Source organism: Xenopus tropicalis, chromosome 1 (genome assembly GCF_000004195.4).
Source record: "Xenopus tropicalis strain Nigerian chromosome 1, UCB_Xtro_10.0, whole genome shotgun sequence".
Classification (NCBI taxonomy): Eukaryota; Metazoa; Chordata; class Amphibia; order Anura; family Pipidae; genus Xenopus; species Xenopus tropicalis.
The window spans coordinates 164787257-164807481 of NC_030677.2; the positions used below are offsets into that span (position 1 = coordinate 164787257).

The window sequence follows — 20225 nt, forward strand, 5'->3', positions numbered from 1 at the left end:
CTTCTCATATTAAATGTAAAATAGTTTGTTTTTGTTTAAGATAATATTAAGAAACAATATTTAAGGCCCTTCCATTATCCAGGACATTTATCTAAGTGCGTGTGTGTGTTGTGAGTCTTAAGTCAGGCTCTGCTTTTGGTTGGATTCCTGAAGCAGTCAGATCTTAGGTAATTCATTAAAATAGCACTAGAGGGTGCTGTAACTTTATCCTTTAGCATGTTCCTTGCGCAAATTCCTACCTGCCGTTTCAGCTGCAAAATTGAAGTTTACTTCATTTTATTAAAAAATCACCTAAAATGTAAATGGAACCCCACGTCCTTCCGCCACAGGACAAATGCCCCAAAGTAAAGTGGCATAGCTGTGATTCTTCAGTACCAGCTCTTACAGCTTTATATAGTATTATGGGCTGTATCTTTTATTCCTGCACATATTGGCACAGTGCCCTGGTAGCTGATGCAGGAATATCAGGTAGAAAGCTCTTTGTATACCTTTTCCCATTATACACATGTACATGAATTACAGATACAACATGTAATAGGCAGGACATAGAGCATAACTAGGGACGCTGCAGCATTTGTTGAACAGTAATGCTCATCTTCCCTCTTGGTTATTACTATAAGTGTAACTGGAACTGTGCTTTTCACCCCTTCCAGGCACCCTGTGCGCTATGTCTGGTTCAACTCACACAGCTTAATCACTGCCAACATTCCTGACGATAAGAGCCCCCGGGGGGCCAGCATCATGGACGATGATCTTACAGCCCACCGCAGGTAATACTGAAACCACATTCCACATCTTCACGTTGACTTTGCCCCAGCTTTGATCCTTCTGCTTCTAACCTGTGGTCTTTCTCCTTTTAAGTTAACTTTTAGTATATTATTTAGTATAGATCAATTATTAACAATTTTTGTTTGGTCTTTTATTTTATATAGTTTTTGTTTTTTCATTTTTCCCCTTCTTCTAACTCTTTTTAGCATTCAAATGAGGGTCATTGACCCCAGCAGGCAAAAATATTGCTCCCTGAGACTACAATGTTATTATTACTGTTACTTTTTATTACTTATCTTTCTATTCAGGCCCACGCCTATTGATATTCAAGTCAGTCTCTTATTCAAACCACTGCAAGGTTGCTAGGGTCAATGAAATCCTAGCAACCAAATAGTTTCTGAAATTCCCACCTGGAAAAATGCTGAACTAAAAAAACACAGATAATAAAATGAATAAATTGTGAGGGGGGGGGGGGGGCAAAATTACCTCTGTCTTTATCATTTTAGCTGTTTCTGGAGCTAATGTTGCTTTCTGTTTCTGTGTAGGCATCGAGGCACAATTAATGTGTACGACTTTTTAATGGATCAAAGGCCAACCGAGGGCATCCTTCCAATTTGTACCTCTTCTTACAGTGAAGTGACAGGTTACAGTTACAACATAGGCCTAGCCGTTCCATACGATCTGGTGTAAAACGATGCAGATCAGACGCGGGCTGCCGGATATTTCAGCGTTTCCAGAGTTAATTTCGTGAATAGTAGCACAGTGCTGGCTGTATTATTTAATTGTAAATAGATTTGCTTGTCATTTCATTATCGGCAGTTTTTTAAAATTATTTTTTATTTGTAAATAATGTGTTTTTACAATTTATTCCAATGACATGCACCAATGTACCGGACTTCATCAGGAATCATTTTCTGTCCTTGGAAGCTGTTTCTTTGTGATTCAAGGTGTATGAAGATCTTTATAAAGAAGTAGAAGCAAGTAAAGGAAGAAATGTTCCCAAGTTGAAGACTTATGATAAAAGACTAAAAAGTGCCTTGCCACACACACACAGTATCTGATACATGTTTATATTATGTGTGTGGCCACTGTATGCTTTTATGGTCTCATTTATCTGTTTATACAAACACCACAAACATAATTGTGTCCTTTTCAGTTCAGTATTAGGCTAATGCCAGATGAGGCTGATTCTAGGCCAGTGTTTATTTGCAGGCCAAAAATCAGCCCCTATGCTGGCATCAGCCTTTCCCTGCGCTCAGAGCCAGGGTGCAAGCATAGCGGATTTTGGTGCTGAAACATGAGAGTATGTATTTCGGAGCCAAAATCCTCTCCTTGTGCCTGCACCCAGGCACAATGGCTCAAAGGGCAGGCACAGGGAAAGGCTGATGCCAAGTGTAGCGGCTGATACTGAGCCTGCGTTTATCCACTGACTGAGAATCAGCCCCGTTATACACACCCAGTTACCTGAAAGAGCAGACTATTTGGAATCCCATGGTTTAGTAGAATAAATAGAAATGGATCTTACTGAGATGTTGCTTTGTTTTAGGTAATAATGAGCAGCATCCTAACTTCTGGTGCTCCATGAAGAGTGGAGGCTGTATTTATGGGCTGATTTAGGGGAAAGACTGTGCCAACTGTGACTTTTCATAAATATGCCCCTTAGAAGAAGACAGGAATGTCCTTTAGTCTTGTAACAAAATAACTATTGGGGCATATTGACAAAAAAATGGGGCTAATTTCCATCATCCCTATGGCAATTAGAATTATTTCTGATGATTAGCATAAAAATCAGTATACCCGAGTGTTGCCCCATAGGTAAGTATTGGAGCAGAGGTCACTGATTTGCAAATACATTTTTTCCTGGACTGTTGAATAGTGCAATTAAATATTTGTAGCACCACCTTAAGGATTTGCCAAACTGACTCCTTCCTCCAGTCTCAACTTTCAAAAATAAAAGGGAGTGTCAGTGCAAAGAAACAGGTCTTTAGAGGAGGTTGGTGTACCAAGACAGGGGGGGGATACAAGAAGCTAAGTAAGTGGGAGTTGGGTAGGAGAAATAAATAACTGAGACTGTTGACAGTAAATAATATTGACTGTAGGTGTAGAACTTGTGCCTCTAGTGCTTGTTTACTGATTCCACTTCTTGGGAGTCCATGCTTGGTGCCATGGCCATAGTAGTCACCTGAAATTTTTGGAGAGAGTGCAATATTTGGGTTTTGGGGAGAATTAAGTTCAGTGAACCAATTGGAGTGATCCTGGCTCCTTGGGTCACTTCGCAGTTGGGGGTAGAACTGAGGCTGTTTTGCCCTCTCTGGTCTCTTCAGATAGTGAGCACCTACATCCATCATTGTCTCTGCAGCCTCTCAGCTCCCCTGTGGAGGTTATGGGACTCACCCGTAGGGTTCAGTGCAATTATAGCAGCCTATTTACTGAAGCCTGCTCTGACTCAGAGCTACAACATAGATAAGGGGCTGATGTAACCATGGGTATCATCACAGTGGCTCCTCCAGAAGCTGGATTTAGAAGAGATAGGTATATAAGTACATGCTGAGCACAGCAGCTTTATATTAGTAATGCACAGAGCCAAACAAATAACCACAAACCTTTTAATGTGGATTTGTTAATATCAGTAATTTCATATACAGCTAATATAGCTTTATCAATGTTTTAAATACTCTATAGAACCGAGATATACATACAAATTTGCATAGACTGTAGTGTCACCTCCGCTTCAGAATTGCCACAGACTGCCATGTCCCTTCTGCTGCTCATTACAGCATGTGATTGGTCTCTTGTGTATCCTAACCAGCGCGGTCTCCCCTCACTTCTCTAGCAACTGCTCTGCCCCCTCTTCTGCTCGTCAATCAAACCATTCCTCCTAAGATCTGTGGGTAGGAGGCTCAGGGATCAGCGACAGGATGGAATGCTCTCCATGTTCAGGAATCTGATGTGCATTTTTGTCTCAATGTCAATTCCCTCCCATATCTAGATAAACAGAGAACATCCATTCACCATCAGTTTTAATAACTGTATTCACTGTGAGATCAACACAATGAGTAGGTCCTTGCCCAATATGGCTGCCAGCCACAAGCATCTTCATATTTTCCTACTAGCGTTCCTTGTATTATAATCCCATTAAGACTAAGACACTAGAGCCGGTCGGTCTGACCAGTCAGACATGGTTAGTCAAACAAGGCCATAATTTGCACTTTTCAAACTCTCATTGCCAGTGCAGATAGATTCCTTAAGTATATGTCAATTTGCTATATATTTATAATATTTATATCTATAGTGGCCCTTTAACATGATGGTGATGGTTGTCATTTTGACACAAGGCTAAGCTTTATTTACTCCTTTAGGCTTGTTACGTCCCCCATAAGAAGGTGTTTGGGTTTTGATGGTAGTAGCGCAGTTTCTGTTCTTGCTAGAGGTAGTTGGGCAATGAAAAAACACATTTACTTTCTCATATGTCAGGCTCTATTATGTCTTTTAATAAACTGTCCAGGTTTATTAAATCTATTATTACCTTGGGTGTAAGCTTTAAAATGGGCTAGAATATGGGTGAGTCCGGCACAGATAAGATACCCTTTTGTGCTCACTGGCATGTAGGGTAACACCCTTTTATCCCCCATTACCTGCATTCTTTGTGCTATCTTGTTAAACTTCATATTCCAAGCCACCAGATAACATTATTGTCTCCAGTATTTACAGTTCCAGTTGGTCCAATGATTTTTATGTTTAAAGAATGCAGATATCTAGATGGTTGGAGTGCAAAATATATGGACTTTGTTCTACATCTGTGTGTACAGGGAAACCCAACCTTAAGCACATACAGCCCCTTATCTGGGTCATGCCATGGAATCTCTCTGGATTTCTGTAGTAGAAAATCTACTACAATCTAAAGCTGATTTATTGCATTTCCTTTCCCTAATGGTATATTTTTTTTGTAAACTTCTAAATAATAAGCCTTGGTGCAATGCAGAAATAAACCCAACAATATCTGAACTGATAAGCAGTGCTAAATCTGTCAGTCAGGAGATAATGCAAGATTAAATCGCTGATTGGTCTAGTATCAAGGCCAGCACAAGTGCCATATCTAAACTAATGTTGCTGCTGCTCTATCTCCCCCCCCCCCCATGCCATACACTAAGGGGCCGATTTATCAAAATGTGGGTTTAGAACTAACACATAAAAACTCACCCATACCCTATTCCTATGGGATTTTTAGAAGTCTATCAAATGGTGAGTTCTAACTTTCACCCATTGATAAATACGCTTCTAAAAATCCCATAGGAATGAATGCAATGTTAGTGAGTTTTTATGTATGAAACTCTAAACTCACATTTTGATAAATCTGCCCCTACAAGTTCTTGTTTGGTGAGGTCACCAAACGAGCGGATCTCTACCCCAATATGCTCACCTAAGGTGGGCGATATTGAAATAATCACATCAATGAGCCAATGCAGTCTTTAATCCAATGTGAAAATCAAACCTACCCAAACGACACTTGGCCAATTTTCAGCCAGATATCGATATCCTGTGGGGGGTCCCAATAAATGGGCAGATAAGCAGCCAAATCGGTCTGAAGGACTTGAATCGGGGGCTTAAATCTGCCTGTATATGGCCACCTTCAGCCATCATATATAAGTTACTTATGTCATGCACAGGACTATTTAGCGTAGGCATTAATGGAAATTGCTGGTAGGAAACCATACATGGCCAGGTTCTCTGCAGATTGAAAGCATAAGCATTGTATTTGGTTTAAATAACCAGTATGGAAAATCTAATTAATAATTTACACATTTTTCACAGCAGACAGATGAATTAGCTCTTAAAATGCTAAATTTTCAATTTAAAAGGTGGAAATTTGGTTCTTAAAGGAGACGGAAAGTCATTTTGGCATTTTACTGGCAATAGATTTGACACATTAGTGCCACCTAGAACGCTATATTTATTCAGCAGAAAGCTTTACTATACCTGAGTAAAGAACCCTCGAAGCTCCCTCTGATAGCAGCTGCCATTTTAGATTGGTCTTGGTAGCTTCCTACTGCAGTTATAGCTCAGATAACCCATTCCTAAGGGGGGGGGGGCGGGAGTTTGTATGCATTTTTATAGGAGGGGGGGGAACTGGGGAGACTCCTGCCAAAAACCCAGGGCCGGAACTAGGGGATAGGCAGAAGAGGCAGCTGGCTAGGGTGCAACAATTGGGGGGCGCCAGGCAGAAACCTCTCCTGCCTATCCCTAGCCCGTGCTCCCTTCTCATTGCCCCACCGGTTGTCATGCGGTGGGGGCAATGGCTCTCCCCCCTCCCTTGGCCTGCCCCTGCCCAAACATGAAGGAGCCCTAAAAGAGAGGAAGTCTGATACCAAAGAACATGTTCACAAAAAGGAGACAAAAAAATCCTGTTTCTTTTGATAGAGGACTCAGTGCAGCATTACTGTGAGTGCTTATGGCTGTATTTACATAGACCTTCTGATAAAGCTTTCTTAGTTTTTACCTTTCCTTCTTCAGTGTCACCATTTAGCTGCCTGAGACAAGGGTTTCCTTGCTACATGAGATATGTATGGAATTTATTCATCTAAGAAACTAGCACGGGTGTGCTTAACTGGGCACAGATTTATCCAAAGTTTAGACATCTCCTTTATCTTTAACTTAACTGAAAAAAGCATTTCTCTCGCATACTGAGGTCTTTCTGAGATTTATCCACTTTTTGCCAGTTTTCACAATCTAGTTTCTATCAGTGCACTGATTTAAGAATTATCAGGTTGGTTTATTAATACGTTAAATAGAAACATATGGGAAAATCTCAGGTAAATCAAAGTACCACGTATTATGTTTTTTTTCTTTTTTAAATATTTCTTGTGTCAGGTTTCTCAGGGGTGCCAAGAAAGCTCTTCTTGAGTGAGGCTCACGTCACATGCAACATAAGTGTAGAATCCACCAATCTGATGGCAGCTTCTACACTAGGGTATTGATGCCCCTGAGAAAATGGACACAAAAAACAGTACACAGTACTTTTGATATATCTGTCCCTATGGGTTTAGCTGGCCTGGATTAAATTCAAAATTAGTGGCATCAAATCATTCAGCCGAAATAAAAATATAGAATTAGGGAAATGCATTATACGTTGTGGTAATACAAAAATGGTCTAAAAAGAGGAAAAACTTTAAATCAGGACGTAAAACAGGTTTCGTTGTAAGTAGATCCGCTGGCCACAGGTACCCCCTGAAAGTACCATGAAACTGCTTTCAGCTCTTTCACTATCGTCAGGAATTATTTTGTTTTAACAGTGTTTGAAATATAAGGCTTAAGTCTCACTAGGAATTGTATTTGAGCAGGCACCTAATAATTACAAACTGCTCACCCCCAGCTCAGACATACAGGCTTTCACTAACCTGGGAATATTAATAAAGGCTGGGTAATGAGCAGCCCGGTCACTCTCATATATAAATAAAGCTGGGTCTGGGAGCAAGTTGAGGAGGCATCTGACTGTATTGCTAGGAATAGCTGCAGAGGAATGATAATTTGGCAGCTATGTGTGCTCATCAAAATTCTTCACATTCTTCTCTAAGCTCCTGTAATGCGTCTTCTTGTTAATGTACATTCAGAGCATCAGCTGATAAGCAGACAGTGGCCACTAAAGAACTTGGCCGGACACACTCAGCTAGAAGTGATGCTTGCCAACAAGTTTTTTGAGGAACAAGCTGCTGCCCCACTTTCAGATACGCACGTAGCCTTTTTTCCTTGCTTGAAAAAAATATATAATATCTACTTGTGCTGCTTTTTACGTATAGGCTTGTACCTGGCCTTGCCAGATTTTATTTATTTTGAGAAGGCTGCAGTCTAAGCCTGAACATTAGCATCCAAGTACTCTGACCTGGACCGTGGGCAAAAGTGGATCATTAGACAAAAATATAGTTGGTAAATAGTTTGGGACCAGGAAGTGTAATGGCGTGCCCGCCTAAAGCCTGTATCCTACAAGGTTTATAGCTAGCAAAAATTGTCTGTTCATTTAGTTGCCTTAAAACTTCTGAAAATCTAAAGTTGACCACGACAAAAGATCTGCACGATTGGCAAGGTCACCACAGAGGGCCAAATAAGGATGACCTACTTAGTTGGTCTATAGGACAAGGGCTGGCTAATAACAGGGGGCTAAGGCAGGCCTGTCAGGACAGTTACACAGAAATGTGCCGATTCAGCTTTTGCCCAATAAGATTTCCTAACCTGCATGAACAGATACCTGGCCAATGGGCATAAAGTTGGTGTACACTTAGGCACCTGAATAAGTTTTATACAAAGCAATTTGTGTTCACCATTAAAGGATTCCCGGCATTGTGTTCCACCCCTGGTGTGTGAGTGCAACATGTGAGCACTGGGCCGTGTAACTACTGCTGGCACAACACGCATGGCAAATTGAGGGTCCAATTAAGGAACTACAGATTCATCTCTCAAAGCTGCTGCTCCTGCTACTTGCATGTGTATATGTTTTGGCAACATTTTTTAATAGAAGAGCCCAGAAAGTCTTCCAGCTAATGTACTGCAGTGTTTGCTACCAAGGCAGCAGTGCTGCTCCCACTTCCTATCATGTTCAGCTACTGTGTATTGGTATTGAAGTGCTCTTCAGAGACTTTTCATTATAAAGTTTCGACAATGTATTTTGGCAAATGAATCAAAACAAATAGTTACCTTGAGGAAGTCATCAAATGTAATTCCTTCATATACCTGGTCAGGTTCCTGTCAAAGCATAAGATTAAAATGCCTTAATAAATGGGTTTAACACAAGAGGGCACAAGCATAGCAGCTAAAGGTGATTTGCAGAGCTATGTGCACCTATTACTATTTGCACTGTGCAGAATACAGCAGAGGGGAGATAAGTAGGGCGCCTGAAGGTGGCCATACACAAGGTCACCAAACGAGAGAATATTTCTCCTGATATATCCCCTTAGGTGGGTGATATTGTGCTAATGTGATTGTTTGGCCCTAGGAGCAAACAATATATCCCTAACCACTCCTTTCCACCAGCAACAGCAGGCCAGTAGAAAGGCCTATGCATCGCTTTGACTCGCACAAAGTTGCCTGCAGGAGGAAAACTGAAGCAAAGTGTAGGCCTTTCCACCTGGGACTCCTATTGTTGCCAGTGGAAAGGCATTTCAGAGCTGTTAGTTGCCCGCAGTAGCAGAGATCTATCACTAGTAACTAACTTGCTCCATGGGACATTAGCCTAAATGGAAATTGTTCTGGCAGGCCTTGGACTGGGCACTATACAAACAACAATGCAGAGTTTATTGTGGATTTTATTGCCTTTATCACGCCTTATCAGTGTGTCACACTCAATTACCCTTCAATTGGCAGAGCACCGATTTGATACAGTTTCGGAGCAGCAGGAATAATGTACACTTCTTGCTTCCTTGACTGATATAAAATAGGTGATTTCAGGGATAATCTCCTATAAAGGGGGGGTATGGTACTTAAACTGTGCTCTGATGTGGATTTCATGCCCAATTTAGCACAAATATTGTACTGAGGAACTATTAGGGCAATGACATGTGGTGCTATATGTTGCACTTGTTTTCTTGCAGGTACAAATGGCAGGAATAGTGAGAAGTGTCTCCGCTGAAACACTTAAATCGCATAATTTTAAGTGATTTTGAGTGTTTCAGCAAAGAATTCTCAGCATTGTCTCTAGCATTTTCTAGCATTTTGTAGCTGTGACAAAACCCAGGCCACAAATAGCACCAGTGTCTAAATCAGGGGTGTCAAACTCAATCACATAAGGGGGCCGAAATCTAAAACACAGGCTAAGTCGTGGGCCAATTTTTTTATCAATATACTTAGTAAGATACTAAGGGCTATATTTATCACAATGTGTAAAAAGTGGAGTAAGATGTTGCTCATAGCAGCCAATAGATGCTTTGCTACTGATAGATATACCACTTAGTCTTAGTTACTATGTAAGGAAAATGGAAATTGATCAGGCTGGATGGTCAAACACACCCACCAGGGGCCACATAAAACAGCCAGGTGGGCCGGATTTGGCCCCCGGGCCTTGTGTTTGACATATATGGTCTAAATACAGAGAATGGCATAGGATAGATGTATTTAACTTTAAATCCTTTTGGTTTGTGCACATTACAGGAGAATCCCAGCACTGATGCAGAGAGTAGGGTGTCATGTTATATCATAAGAGAATAGTTGCCAACATGTGGCACAAATAGCACAATGGACAACTCCTCAGAGTTTCTCTCGTAAAGAGAGATACCTTCTATCTATTGCAGCACTTTTATTTTCTATGCACAAGAAGCTCAAGTTTATGGGTCAGTGACTCTTTAAGCCACACCACATCAAATCCCACCTATTTTCAGCCTTCTAGCAGCTTTATAATATGATAAATTACCATTTGGCCAACACAAATGCTGGCAGCTTCCAACATTGCTCCATCTGCAATGGATCTTGCAGTTTCCTTTTCAATATTCGGATTTCCAGATAAGAGTTCTTCTACCACCTAGGCCATTACAAAACAGCGTTAGCTTGGACAGCTTCCCAGGATAGATAGATAGATAGATAGATAGATAGATGCAAGTAAGGTAAAACGTATACATTACTTTTCTGTATTCCTCCAGGGTAATCTTGCTATCATTGTCTGTATCATACATGTTGAACAGAACTATGTGAGAAAAGAAAGCTGTGTTTAGTCTGTGCTCTTGCAAAGATAGTCAATGTATTGAATGTTTTTCCGCCAAAATTTGCTCCATGCGCCTGTATCCAGGCCAACTCAATGGTTACGGGTGCAGGCACAGGGAAAGACTGATGCCAGGGTAGGGGCCGATTCCTTCCCAGGACGAGAATCAGCCTTGTGTGGTAGCAGCTTAAGTGGAACTAGGATATGGGAAAATACACCTCCTATTGTACTATATAAACACGAATTATTATCTAAATGCTATAGGGATTATATCACACTGTTTGGCCCACAGTGCTGATACCTAGCCCAATTGTTTCCTGAATCTAATAGCCTGTGTGCAAGAGCTTTGTTCATCTGCCCAGTGTGCAGCCAGCAATGGAGGATGGTGTTTATATGGGACAATGCTGCTGGAAACCTGGCAACATACACCAAAAATATGAAAGTATTATAAAGTAGATAAAATATTATGAACTACAATGGTAATAGCTGTGTGTTCAGAAAGACTACTGTAGTTTATACTAACAAGCTGCTGTGTAGCCATAGGGGCACAATGTTCTTTTACAAAGCTTATCTGTTATCTGCCATGTAACCTGCACCATTTTGCCCTATTTCAGTTTGAATGGCTGCCCCATGGACAGCTTATTTATACAAACTATAGTAGCAAACAAACATTTTACCAGTGCAGGGCAACAGTACATTATATTGTAATTACTTTTATAACATTTTCATTTTTTGGTGTTACTGTTCCTTTAAAACATGTAGTACAGTCCCCAGTATGGCGGGAGCTTGCTGGCAAAGTTTAGTTCCCCTTTAAGAATGAATGCATACTATGTATATGGTAACTCTACGCAAGTCATGTTCAGTTCATGCAGGCCATTCTGTACATAGGCATGAAGAACTCACATCTCAGCTTGTCTTTCCGACACACGCTTATGTTTTCTTCATCCATATTCTGGCTCAGGGGGCGGAAATAGGACATTATTGTCAGAAACTCCTCAAAGTTAATTTCTTCTACATATCCACTCGACCCTTTCCGTAAATTCCTGCAAGAGAGATGCAAGGAAATGCAAGAATTCGCTAGGAGTAATCAGCAGACTATGGGGCAAATGAGAACTGCTACCAGCACTATTTGGCCACCAATATTCCCCTAGAGAAAAAAGGCAAAATAAGTCAGAAGGAACCACTGAATTTCCTTCACTAAATGGAGCCCAAGTCAGCCCCACAGCTACATGTGAGATGGGAGTATATAATTACCAAGGGTTATTACTGTGAAACTCACAGAGCTGGATGATTGTAATTGCGCTGCTATGCCCACCCCAGGAACCCTTTCTATGTCACCTTATCATATTTACTATCCAGTGTGCATTAGGTATTTATGACATTGATCTCCAGTGCAGTTTGCAGCTCATTTTTAACAAAGTTCAGAATCACATTTAGTAAGATGAAATGTAACAAAACACCATTTCTTTGATGGAAAGCAGTTTCTGTACTTGTGCGGCTTATCTATACGTTATGGTTTACCAATTTTGCTGAACTCTACATGAAGGATATGAATAGCCATACTTAGTATTAAACTCTGAAAAATTCATCAGCTTTGCTTATCTGGGGTGTAATGTGTCACTAAGAAGCTGTGGGGGCTCCCAGTTATAAAACCAAGATTCTGTCTGTTGGTGGCTTGCCTGAGGAACAGTAATGTACAATGGCCTGTCATGTGGCCCCCTAATTACTCTGCACTTTGCAATGTCAGTTGGGAATTTATGTGACTCTGTTTCCAAGCAAACCTCAACTAAGAACACTTTTTAGCGAGAAGGTCCTGCTATTTGTTTTGTTTCTGCACCTGACTCTTACTGCCCATGGTGCTACAGAAACATATTACGCAGACAATGCAGAATCTGATACTAAAGTCAAGAGATGGGAATGATCAGCACTGGCCTATCCTATAACCAAAGCCTGGGCCAAGTTACCAATACAAGTTGTGTGAGATACTACCCAGATATGGGCGGAGGGGTCACAGTGTTAATCATTAGCATCACTCAGCACAGAAACCAGGGTAGAGAAATAATAACCATCTCCTCCATCTCCTTTCTTGGTGTTTTAATTCCAGATAAAATAAATGATACATTGTACTCAAGCACACAGCGCATTGCGTTTGGCTTAGTGTGTATGTCAGCAAAGACTCTCTGTTTCTCCATTAACAGGCCAAATCTCATCAGGAATCCCATGTCATTGGTTACTTGTTTGCAGAAGAAGAGGATAGTGTAGGACAAAGGTATTAGCATATTTACACAGGTTATCTGCCCTGTCCATGGTTAAAGGAACAGTTCAATGTAGGAATAAGGGCTCTGGCACACGGGGGAGATTAGTCGCCCGCGACAAAACTCCCTGTTCGCGGGCGACTGATCTCCCCGAGTTGCCTACCCCTGCCATCTCACCGGCGAAATCGCCCCGCCGCGTGTGCCATCCCGCCGGCGACTTACATGTTCGCCGGCGGGATGGCGGGTCATGGCAACTCGGGGAGATGTCGCCCGCGAACAGGGAGTTTTGTCGCGGGCGACTAATCTCCCCCGTGTGCCAGAGCCCTAAAACTGGGTAAGTATAGGTTGTGTGAAAAAAAATGTTTCTAATATAGTTTGGCAAGAATGTAATCTATAAAGGCTGGAGTGAGTGGATGTCTAACATAATAGCCAGAACACTACTTCCTGCTTTTAGTTCTTTAACCTGTCGGTGAGTGGAAGGGGACCCATGGGACATAATTGTTCAGTTAGTTTGTGAGCATGCAGGTCAGGATGAAAATCAAACTAACCAAACTTTTATGAAGGTCTCATATGGTCCCCCTCAAGTAGTTGACTAACTAAGAGGTTAGAGAGCTGTAAAGGAGGAAGTAGTGTTCTGGCTATTATGTAAGGCATCTTTTTATTACAGCCATTTTTAGACAACTGACTATATTAAAACCTTTTTTTTGTGCAGACTCTATTTACCCAGTTTCATATTTACACTGAATTGTTCCTTTAACCCTGCTATACTGGGAAGATTTTAAAAGAAGAGTAAACATGGAAGTGTTTTTTTTCTTAAACTGACAGTGAGCTGCTCTGTACAAAATAATGACCCTAAGGAACCAATGGTTCCTCCTTCACCCCTGATTTCTTGGACCCCTAAAACCTAGACTAGATGTTGACCTTGCTTTTGTATGTTGCCTTACATTTTGTCCACTTGGCGTTCCTAAATGTAGTTTGGAACACTGTGGGTGCTGTTCCAGGGACCCAAAAGGGCATAGATGAAGGCTAGTACCCCCAGATACCCCTAGACACACCAAAGGGTACCAAATTGCAGCCTTTCCTGGCATGTCTGTTGGGGCGAAGACAGACGGGCAATTAGTCGCAAAGACTAAAGTCGACGCATTTGAAATGTGCCATGCTGTGAAATCTGTCTTTGCCTTAGAGGGTTAGAGATATCACTTGACTTAAATAATGAAACAGGTAATGACATAGGGCCCATGTTCAATGGCAAAAAAGAAGAAAAATTTGTATGTGAAAATACAAAGAGCCCTGTGTGTGGTAAATGTAGAACACAGACCAAAAATCAATTCAGCACTAGCAGGACTTTATAAAGATATACTGATCTTGATAAAGGTCTGAGTATGTGACCTCAAAGGAATCAGTATATTTTTATTAATTCCTGCTGGGTCCATTTTTGATCTATTATATATATATATATATATCTCTATCTATCTATCTATATATATATATATATATCTATATCTATATCTATATATAGATATATCAAATCAAACACAACCAGCACCGTCTTGTGGTTCAAACAAATATTAGTGTATTATAATTGCATGTACAACCATATATATATATAAATAAAAAAAAATAAAATATATCCTGACTTTAAAAAGGAAATTGGATCGGACCCTGGATCTATGTTAACTAAATAAATTTCAGTAACTTTTTATGTTTTGCAACCGCATCAGGGACAGAATTCCACAATGTCACAGCTCTATTGATTTCTCTTGAAAACGAACACAGATTAATAGCATTTCCTACCTGCAGAGAGCTGGGAGAGCACACTATATGTACTGTAAGTCACAGAGGGTAATATTTTACTTACCGTTTGTCAAAAAAGGCATCTACTATTTTTGATCGGATCGGATTCACCTCTAAATCTGATATGCCATTCAAGTGCCCTTTTCTATAAAAAAAGAAATGGAGAGGGCAAATAACATTATGTAATGGTCAGAAACATAGCAAAGCACCACACAAATCATTCCCACAAACAAATAATCTGAAACACCTGGCTACGATTCCTTCTGGGTACTTCCCAGCAGCACCCACAGGGTGGGGGTAATGCACTAATATCCTGTTCCTGGTGGTGAGCTGCTATTCACTGCTCCACCACACACTGCTCTCATTCGCCGTATATATTAGAAAGACCTGCCTGCACGCCTGGCAATGTAACTATATTCATGCACTCCCAGTTACTATCTGGCCCCAGTGTCCCGCCCCAGGCCCTAATGTTGATTGTAATACTGAGAATTGCAATAATCTTGCTCATTCTGTATATCCCACTAGGAAAGGAGAGAAAGGAGGGAGTACTGATGATTTCCCAGCAGTTTCTGTTTTTTGAATATTTATTAACACTTTCCAGACAAAAAAAAGTGCCACATTTTCTAATGTAACCTGACTTTTTAAAATGTGGCAATCAAATAACTGAACTGCTCCTAGTAGACAAATTGAATTGCTCTCTGTTGAGCTTAGTGCCAGTGTACTGTATATTGGAAAGTTGCTTAGAATCACGTTTTATAATGCAAAATGTTATTTTGGGGTTTACATCCCTTTTAAGCGTTCATAAACCCAGAATTGAGAATCTGGGGCCAGAATTCAGCAGCCAGCCCTCAGCTGGACAGCCGTGTCATGAAAGTACAGCTGTAAATGCAAACATTGAAACTGGAATACAAAAAATGTGGTGCCATACTGTGTGCAATTCAAAGTAATTTCATGTTTTTATTTTCTGTTCTTCTGCTCTGTGGAAGCCTAACGGTATCTTATTATAGTGACATTATAGTGACTCTTCCCTATAGAGATCCACTGATAATAAGGAACATTAGTGCTCTAGGCTGGGGTTATTTGATTAGGAGTACGTAATTGCACAATGCGACCTGATTACCTGAAATAAGGCCATTCATGCAAGCAGAGATAATACTGATCATACTGAATGCATTTTAGAACACAAGGGTTATTTAAGGACTGGTAAAAGTGCTTAGACCTGTACTGGTCAGAAATTTTAGGATTTCCAGGTTATGGTGGGTGGTTACTGGAGGGTGTATTTTTTTTTGCTCTGGATGGGGGGGGTGATAGAATGCAGTACCTGCTGCAGATGAACCATCCTTGCATTCTGTTGAGCCCCAGTCACCCACAGAGCAGCTGTCATGCTGCAACAGAGAGCAGCTCATACTCACAACACCAACCTTTACCAACCATTCCCATTGTAACAGCGTGTATAAGTAACTACAGGGCCATGTACTAAGGTGGTATTACGAAGGAAGCATTGCCACCATTTTTTCCCAGCATGCTGTGAGCGGACACCTTTCCTTACCACTAAATCTGTTGCCTGGAGTGCCAATATAGCCATAGGCAGGAGATGCCAGAACATCCAAATAAAGCAAGATTCCCCCAAACCTAAGGGCAGCCATACTGGATTAGAGCACAATACTGCTTCACAGGCAGATATCCTGCTGCACAATATGTTGCTACAATTTGCTTATTAAGACTCGATTTTATGCATTTCTGAATGAGATGAAAAAACAAGAAAATACTGATTACAGATTGGGCATTTATACCCATTTTAGGAGACTAACATGATTGCGTAGAGCCCATGTATCTTACATGGTACACTTGATAAAGGGTATTGACCCGAAACATGTTGTGTTACCACTACCCACAATAAATGTTTTGCAGTAAACCTGCTGAGGCTTTTTTCCTATTTTTTGGATTTCTACAATTGTATTTGGTTGCAGCACAGAGCAACAACTAGGAGCTAAAGCCTTTTTTCGCAAGTATTTTATACAAAGTTCACCAATCACTTTTTATTTTTGTAAGGCTGAGATGTGGTTGTGCCAGTGCCAGGCACTCCCTTGAATTACACTGCATTGTGCACATAAGCCATTTCCACTGCTGCTGTCTGTAAAGGCAGAGATATAATAAGAAATGGCCAGGGTGCCTACAAGGAAAAACACAAGAACAGGGAGAACAAGCAGCCCAGCACTCCTACAGAGAGCCAGAAGGAATCCTGCCAGCAACAGTCAAGCACTGCCAGCACCGCAGCCCTTACGTTCTCAGTTCTACTGCTATTACTTCCCATATGTTTACTGGCAAAGACACAACCTGCCCTAATTCTAAGTAAGGATTTACATTCACTTTTAGGGTCAGCATAATATTGTATTATATAATATTTTTCAAAACCGCATCAGTTCTTCTCCAGCAGAATCCTGCATTTTTCAAAATCACAAACAGGTTTTGTTATATTTAATTTTAAAATTTCACATGGGGCTAGCCATATTCTTCATTTCCCAGGGTGACTTGTGCTCTGATAAACTTCAGTCACACAAGTTGGAGTAATATCAACCCCCTCCCAGCAGCCGATGAGTAGAACAATGGGAAGGCAGCAAGATAGCAGCTCCCTGTAGGTATTAGAATAGCACTCAATAGTGAGAAATCCAAGTCCGCTTGGGACTCCTCCAGTTACATGGGAGTAGGAGAAACAATAGGTTACCTGAAAGCAGTTCTAATGTGTAGCACTGGCTCCTTCTGAAAGCTCAGACTCAGGCACAATGCACTGAGATGGCGCCTACACACCAATATTACAGCTAAAAAAATGGTTCAGGAATAAAATTTCAAATAGTAGAGTAAATTATTTGTATGTAAACAGTGTAATTTAGAAATAAAAAAGTATAGCATAAAATCATGACAGAATCCTTTTAAGCTTTATGTACTGTACCAACGCAGTCTGATAAGGAAGAACTGTGCATTTGGCGCCCTATACCAGGTAGCTCCTTGGGAAGCCTTTAAGCCAGGAATTTAAACATAAGCACCTGCTTTGAAGCCACTGTGTGCAACAGCCAAGGGGTTGGCGAGCAACGTAGCCATTGGTTGGGGATCATTGATCTATATATATCTATATGGACAGAGAGCCGCACACACAAGGACTTAGCAATAAAGTGAAAAAAATCCAACGTTTCGAGTGCCGACTGTACTCTTCCTCAGGGACAAACGGGATGAGGAAGAGTACAGTCGGTACTCGAAACGTTGGATTTTTTTCAATACATTTTTTCACTTTATTGCTAAGTCCTTGTGTGTGCGGCTCTCTGTCCATATATTTCCTCTTTTTAGCCAGCACCCAAGGCATTTTCATCTCTATAGGGTGTGCTCCACTCTTCCTTGTATATCTATATATGACCTTCCTCATTAATATATGATCTGTGCTTGTGCATTATATATATATGAGAATAATGACGGCACTCACAGGAATTTTCACAATGACATGTCCCTGACGAAAGTTCCATTTAGGAACTGAAATGTTGGACTGAATAAAAACCTCACTTTTTAAATTTCACCTAATGTTTTTTTTGTGAAAATTCCTGTGAGTGCCGTCATTATTCATAATATATATTATATATATATATATATATATATATATATATATATATATATATATATATATATATATATACACACACACACAAGCCCAGATCATGTATTGATGATGGAGGACATTCTAGGGCCACACACAGGCCATCAAGATGACAAGATAGTGAAGAGTGCCCATGTTGGGATCTAAAGCCTGGCCGGCTTAAAGGGATGTTTCACCTTTAAGTTAACCTTTATAATGTGATAGAATGTCATATTTCTAGCAACTTTGCAATTGCCCAATTGCCCCGGCTTTTAAATGGAGGTCACTGACCCGGCAGCCAAAAAACTATAGCTCTATGAGCTTACAATTTTACTATTATGGTTATCTTTTTCAGGCCCCCCTTCTATTTATATTCCAGTCTCTCATTCAGACCACTGTCTGGTTGCTAAGGTAATCAAGACCATAGCAACCATATAGCTGCTGAAGTTCCAACCCGGAGAACCGCGGAACAAAAAGCTAAAAAACTGAAAACCTACAAATACTAAACAATTAAAACCAATTGCAAATTGTCTTAGAATACCACTGTATACATCATAATAAAAGTTAACTACTCCTTTAAGAAATTCTTAGCAAGAAGCTTATTTGCTGTAAGCAAACAGGGATAAAACCTGGAACCCATACTGATGTATGCTGCAGCCAGCGTGTGGGAAAGAAATGTGCCTTTGATCTGATTTGAAGTCGAGTAGTATGGCTTTTTTTCTATTTATTAAATCCAAACTAAGGGTCCTGGGGGTTTGATATTATTTGTTTGGTGGAACTGTCTTGGCAACAACTGCAGGTCAGTGCTGAAGGCCCTGTGCTTTGCTGCTTGCTCTTCAGCACTGAGAAGCCTAAGAGTGCCCCCGCTCCCACATCAGCGCCTCTGCCATCACACCCGTGCCTGCACATATCAGCCGCATCTCAGCACATTTCCCTAATTAGAGCAGTTGGTAAAGAGGACACAGTTGGAATAATTTACAGTTTAGCAAAGAAATCTGGCCAGTCTTTCATAATGACAGTTGTACTCCACATAATTGTGTCTCTAACTGTGGACAGACTGATAGCACTGCTTAGAAAATAAACATATAATGATCAGGTCATCGTTTACAAAACCCCAGGGATAACTGAAATTGGGTGTGATTTGTAGCTATTTCCTTAAGAATTCGTGAAGTTTCTAATTAATCTGGACTTCAATTACATATTCCAAATATGTCAAGTAAAAAACACTAAGCTGAGTGTGTCTTCAAGTCCATTACAGGGCATACGTTTCCCACAGCAAAGATTAGGATGGCTCTATCCAATCACTCGAGGTAACCGTGAAGCTGATTTACTGGCCCATTAAAAGGGACCTTGACCTATGAAGTAACTTAATATTTCTAGAACCAATACAGTTAGTGATATGCACCATTTAATTTATTATAGTAATAAAATACTTTGCCAAACAGCTGCTCTCAAATTACATTGCCTAGCCTTATGTATGCCAAGTCCTAATAACTAATTGTTTTACTGTAAGTGATGCGCCTCCGAATAGCGGAGATCCTTTCTTTACAGCAATGATGGTTTCCTCTCTGAAAAGGCCAGAGAATCACTTTCTGAAATTATTTGCATCATGGATGCAGGCAATTAATTGTCAAGTATCTGGGCCATGTTAGTTTAGGGGAAATGCACCAATATGCTAGTTCAGGGGACTAGCTACTGAAGATCATAGTATACCCCCCCCCCAACAAGGATGACAAAACATATAGCTAAAACTGCATGGCTGCTGATTCTGCTGGAAAAGATCACCAATACAGTCCAAAAAAAAAAAAAAGTGGGAAGTGTTGTGCATTAGATACACAGACAGACAGATAGATCTAGATAGAGCTTCTGTTTAATCGTAGAAGCTTCGGGTCTTGCTGCCGACACAGACCCTGCTTGAGCATGTGCAGTTGGGGCTATCGGGAATTCAGCTTCTACTGCGCTTGCTCAAGCAGGGTCCGTGTCGGTGAGACCCGAAGATTCTACGATTGAACAGAAGATGTCGCCCAGGTACGCAACTGCACTGCTCTGCATTTTTGGGTTGGGATTTGCGACAGGGGCAGTTTTTTAAATGACAGATTATGCGATA

The 20225-nt window shown here is 40.8% G+C and overlaps 2 protein-coding genes across 3 annotated transcripts in view; one reads left to right on the top strand and one right to left on the bottom strand.

Moving 5' to 3' along the window:
• Nucleotides 1–2670, top strand: part of fbxw8 (F-box and WD repeat domain containing 8) — a 53808-nt gene extending 51138 nt beyond the window's left edge. For both annotated transcript variants that reach the window (XM_018090604.2, XM_002938088.5), the window contains 2 exons: nucleotides 654–770; nucleotides 1314–2670. In XM_018090604.2, coding sequence (XP_017946093.1) covers nucleotides 654–770; nucleotides 1314–1458 — 262 coding nt within the window. In that variant the 3' untranslated portion in view covers nucleotides 1459–2670. The remainder of the gene's footprint in view (nucleotides 1–653; nucleotides 771–1313) is intronic.
• A 690-nt stretch (nucleotides 2671–3360) lies between these two features.
• Nucleotides 3361–20225, bottom strand: part of tesc (tescalcin) — a 30896-nt gene continuing 14031 nt past the window's right edge. The window contains 6 exon segments of the mRNA NM_001078955.1: nucleotides 3361–3753; nucleotides 8455–8502; nucleotides 10163–10270; nucleotides 10371–10432; nucleotides 11351–11490; nucleotides 14561–14641. Coding sequence (NP_001072423.1) covers nucleotides 3676–3753; nucleotides 8455–8502; nucleotides 10163–10270; nucleotides 10371–10432; nucleotides 11351–11490; nucleotides 14561–14641 — 517 coding nt within the window. The 3' untranslated portion in view covers nucleotides 3361–3675.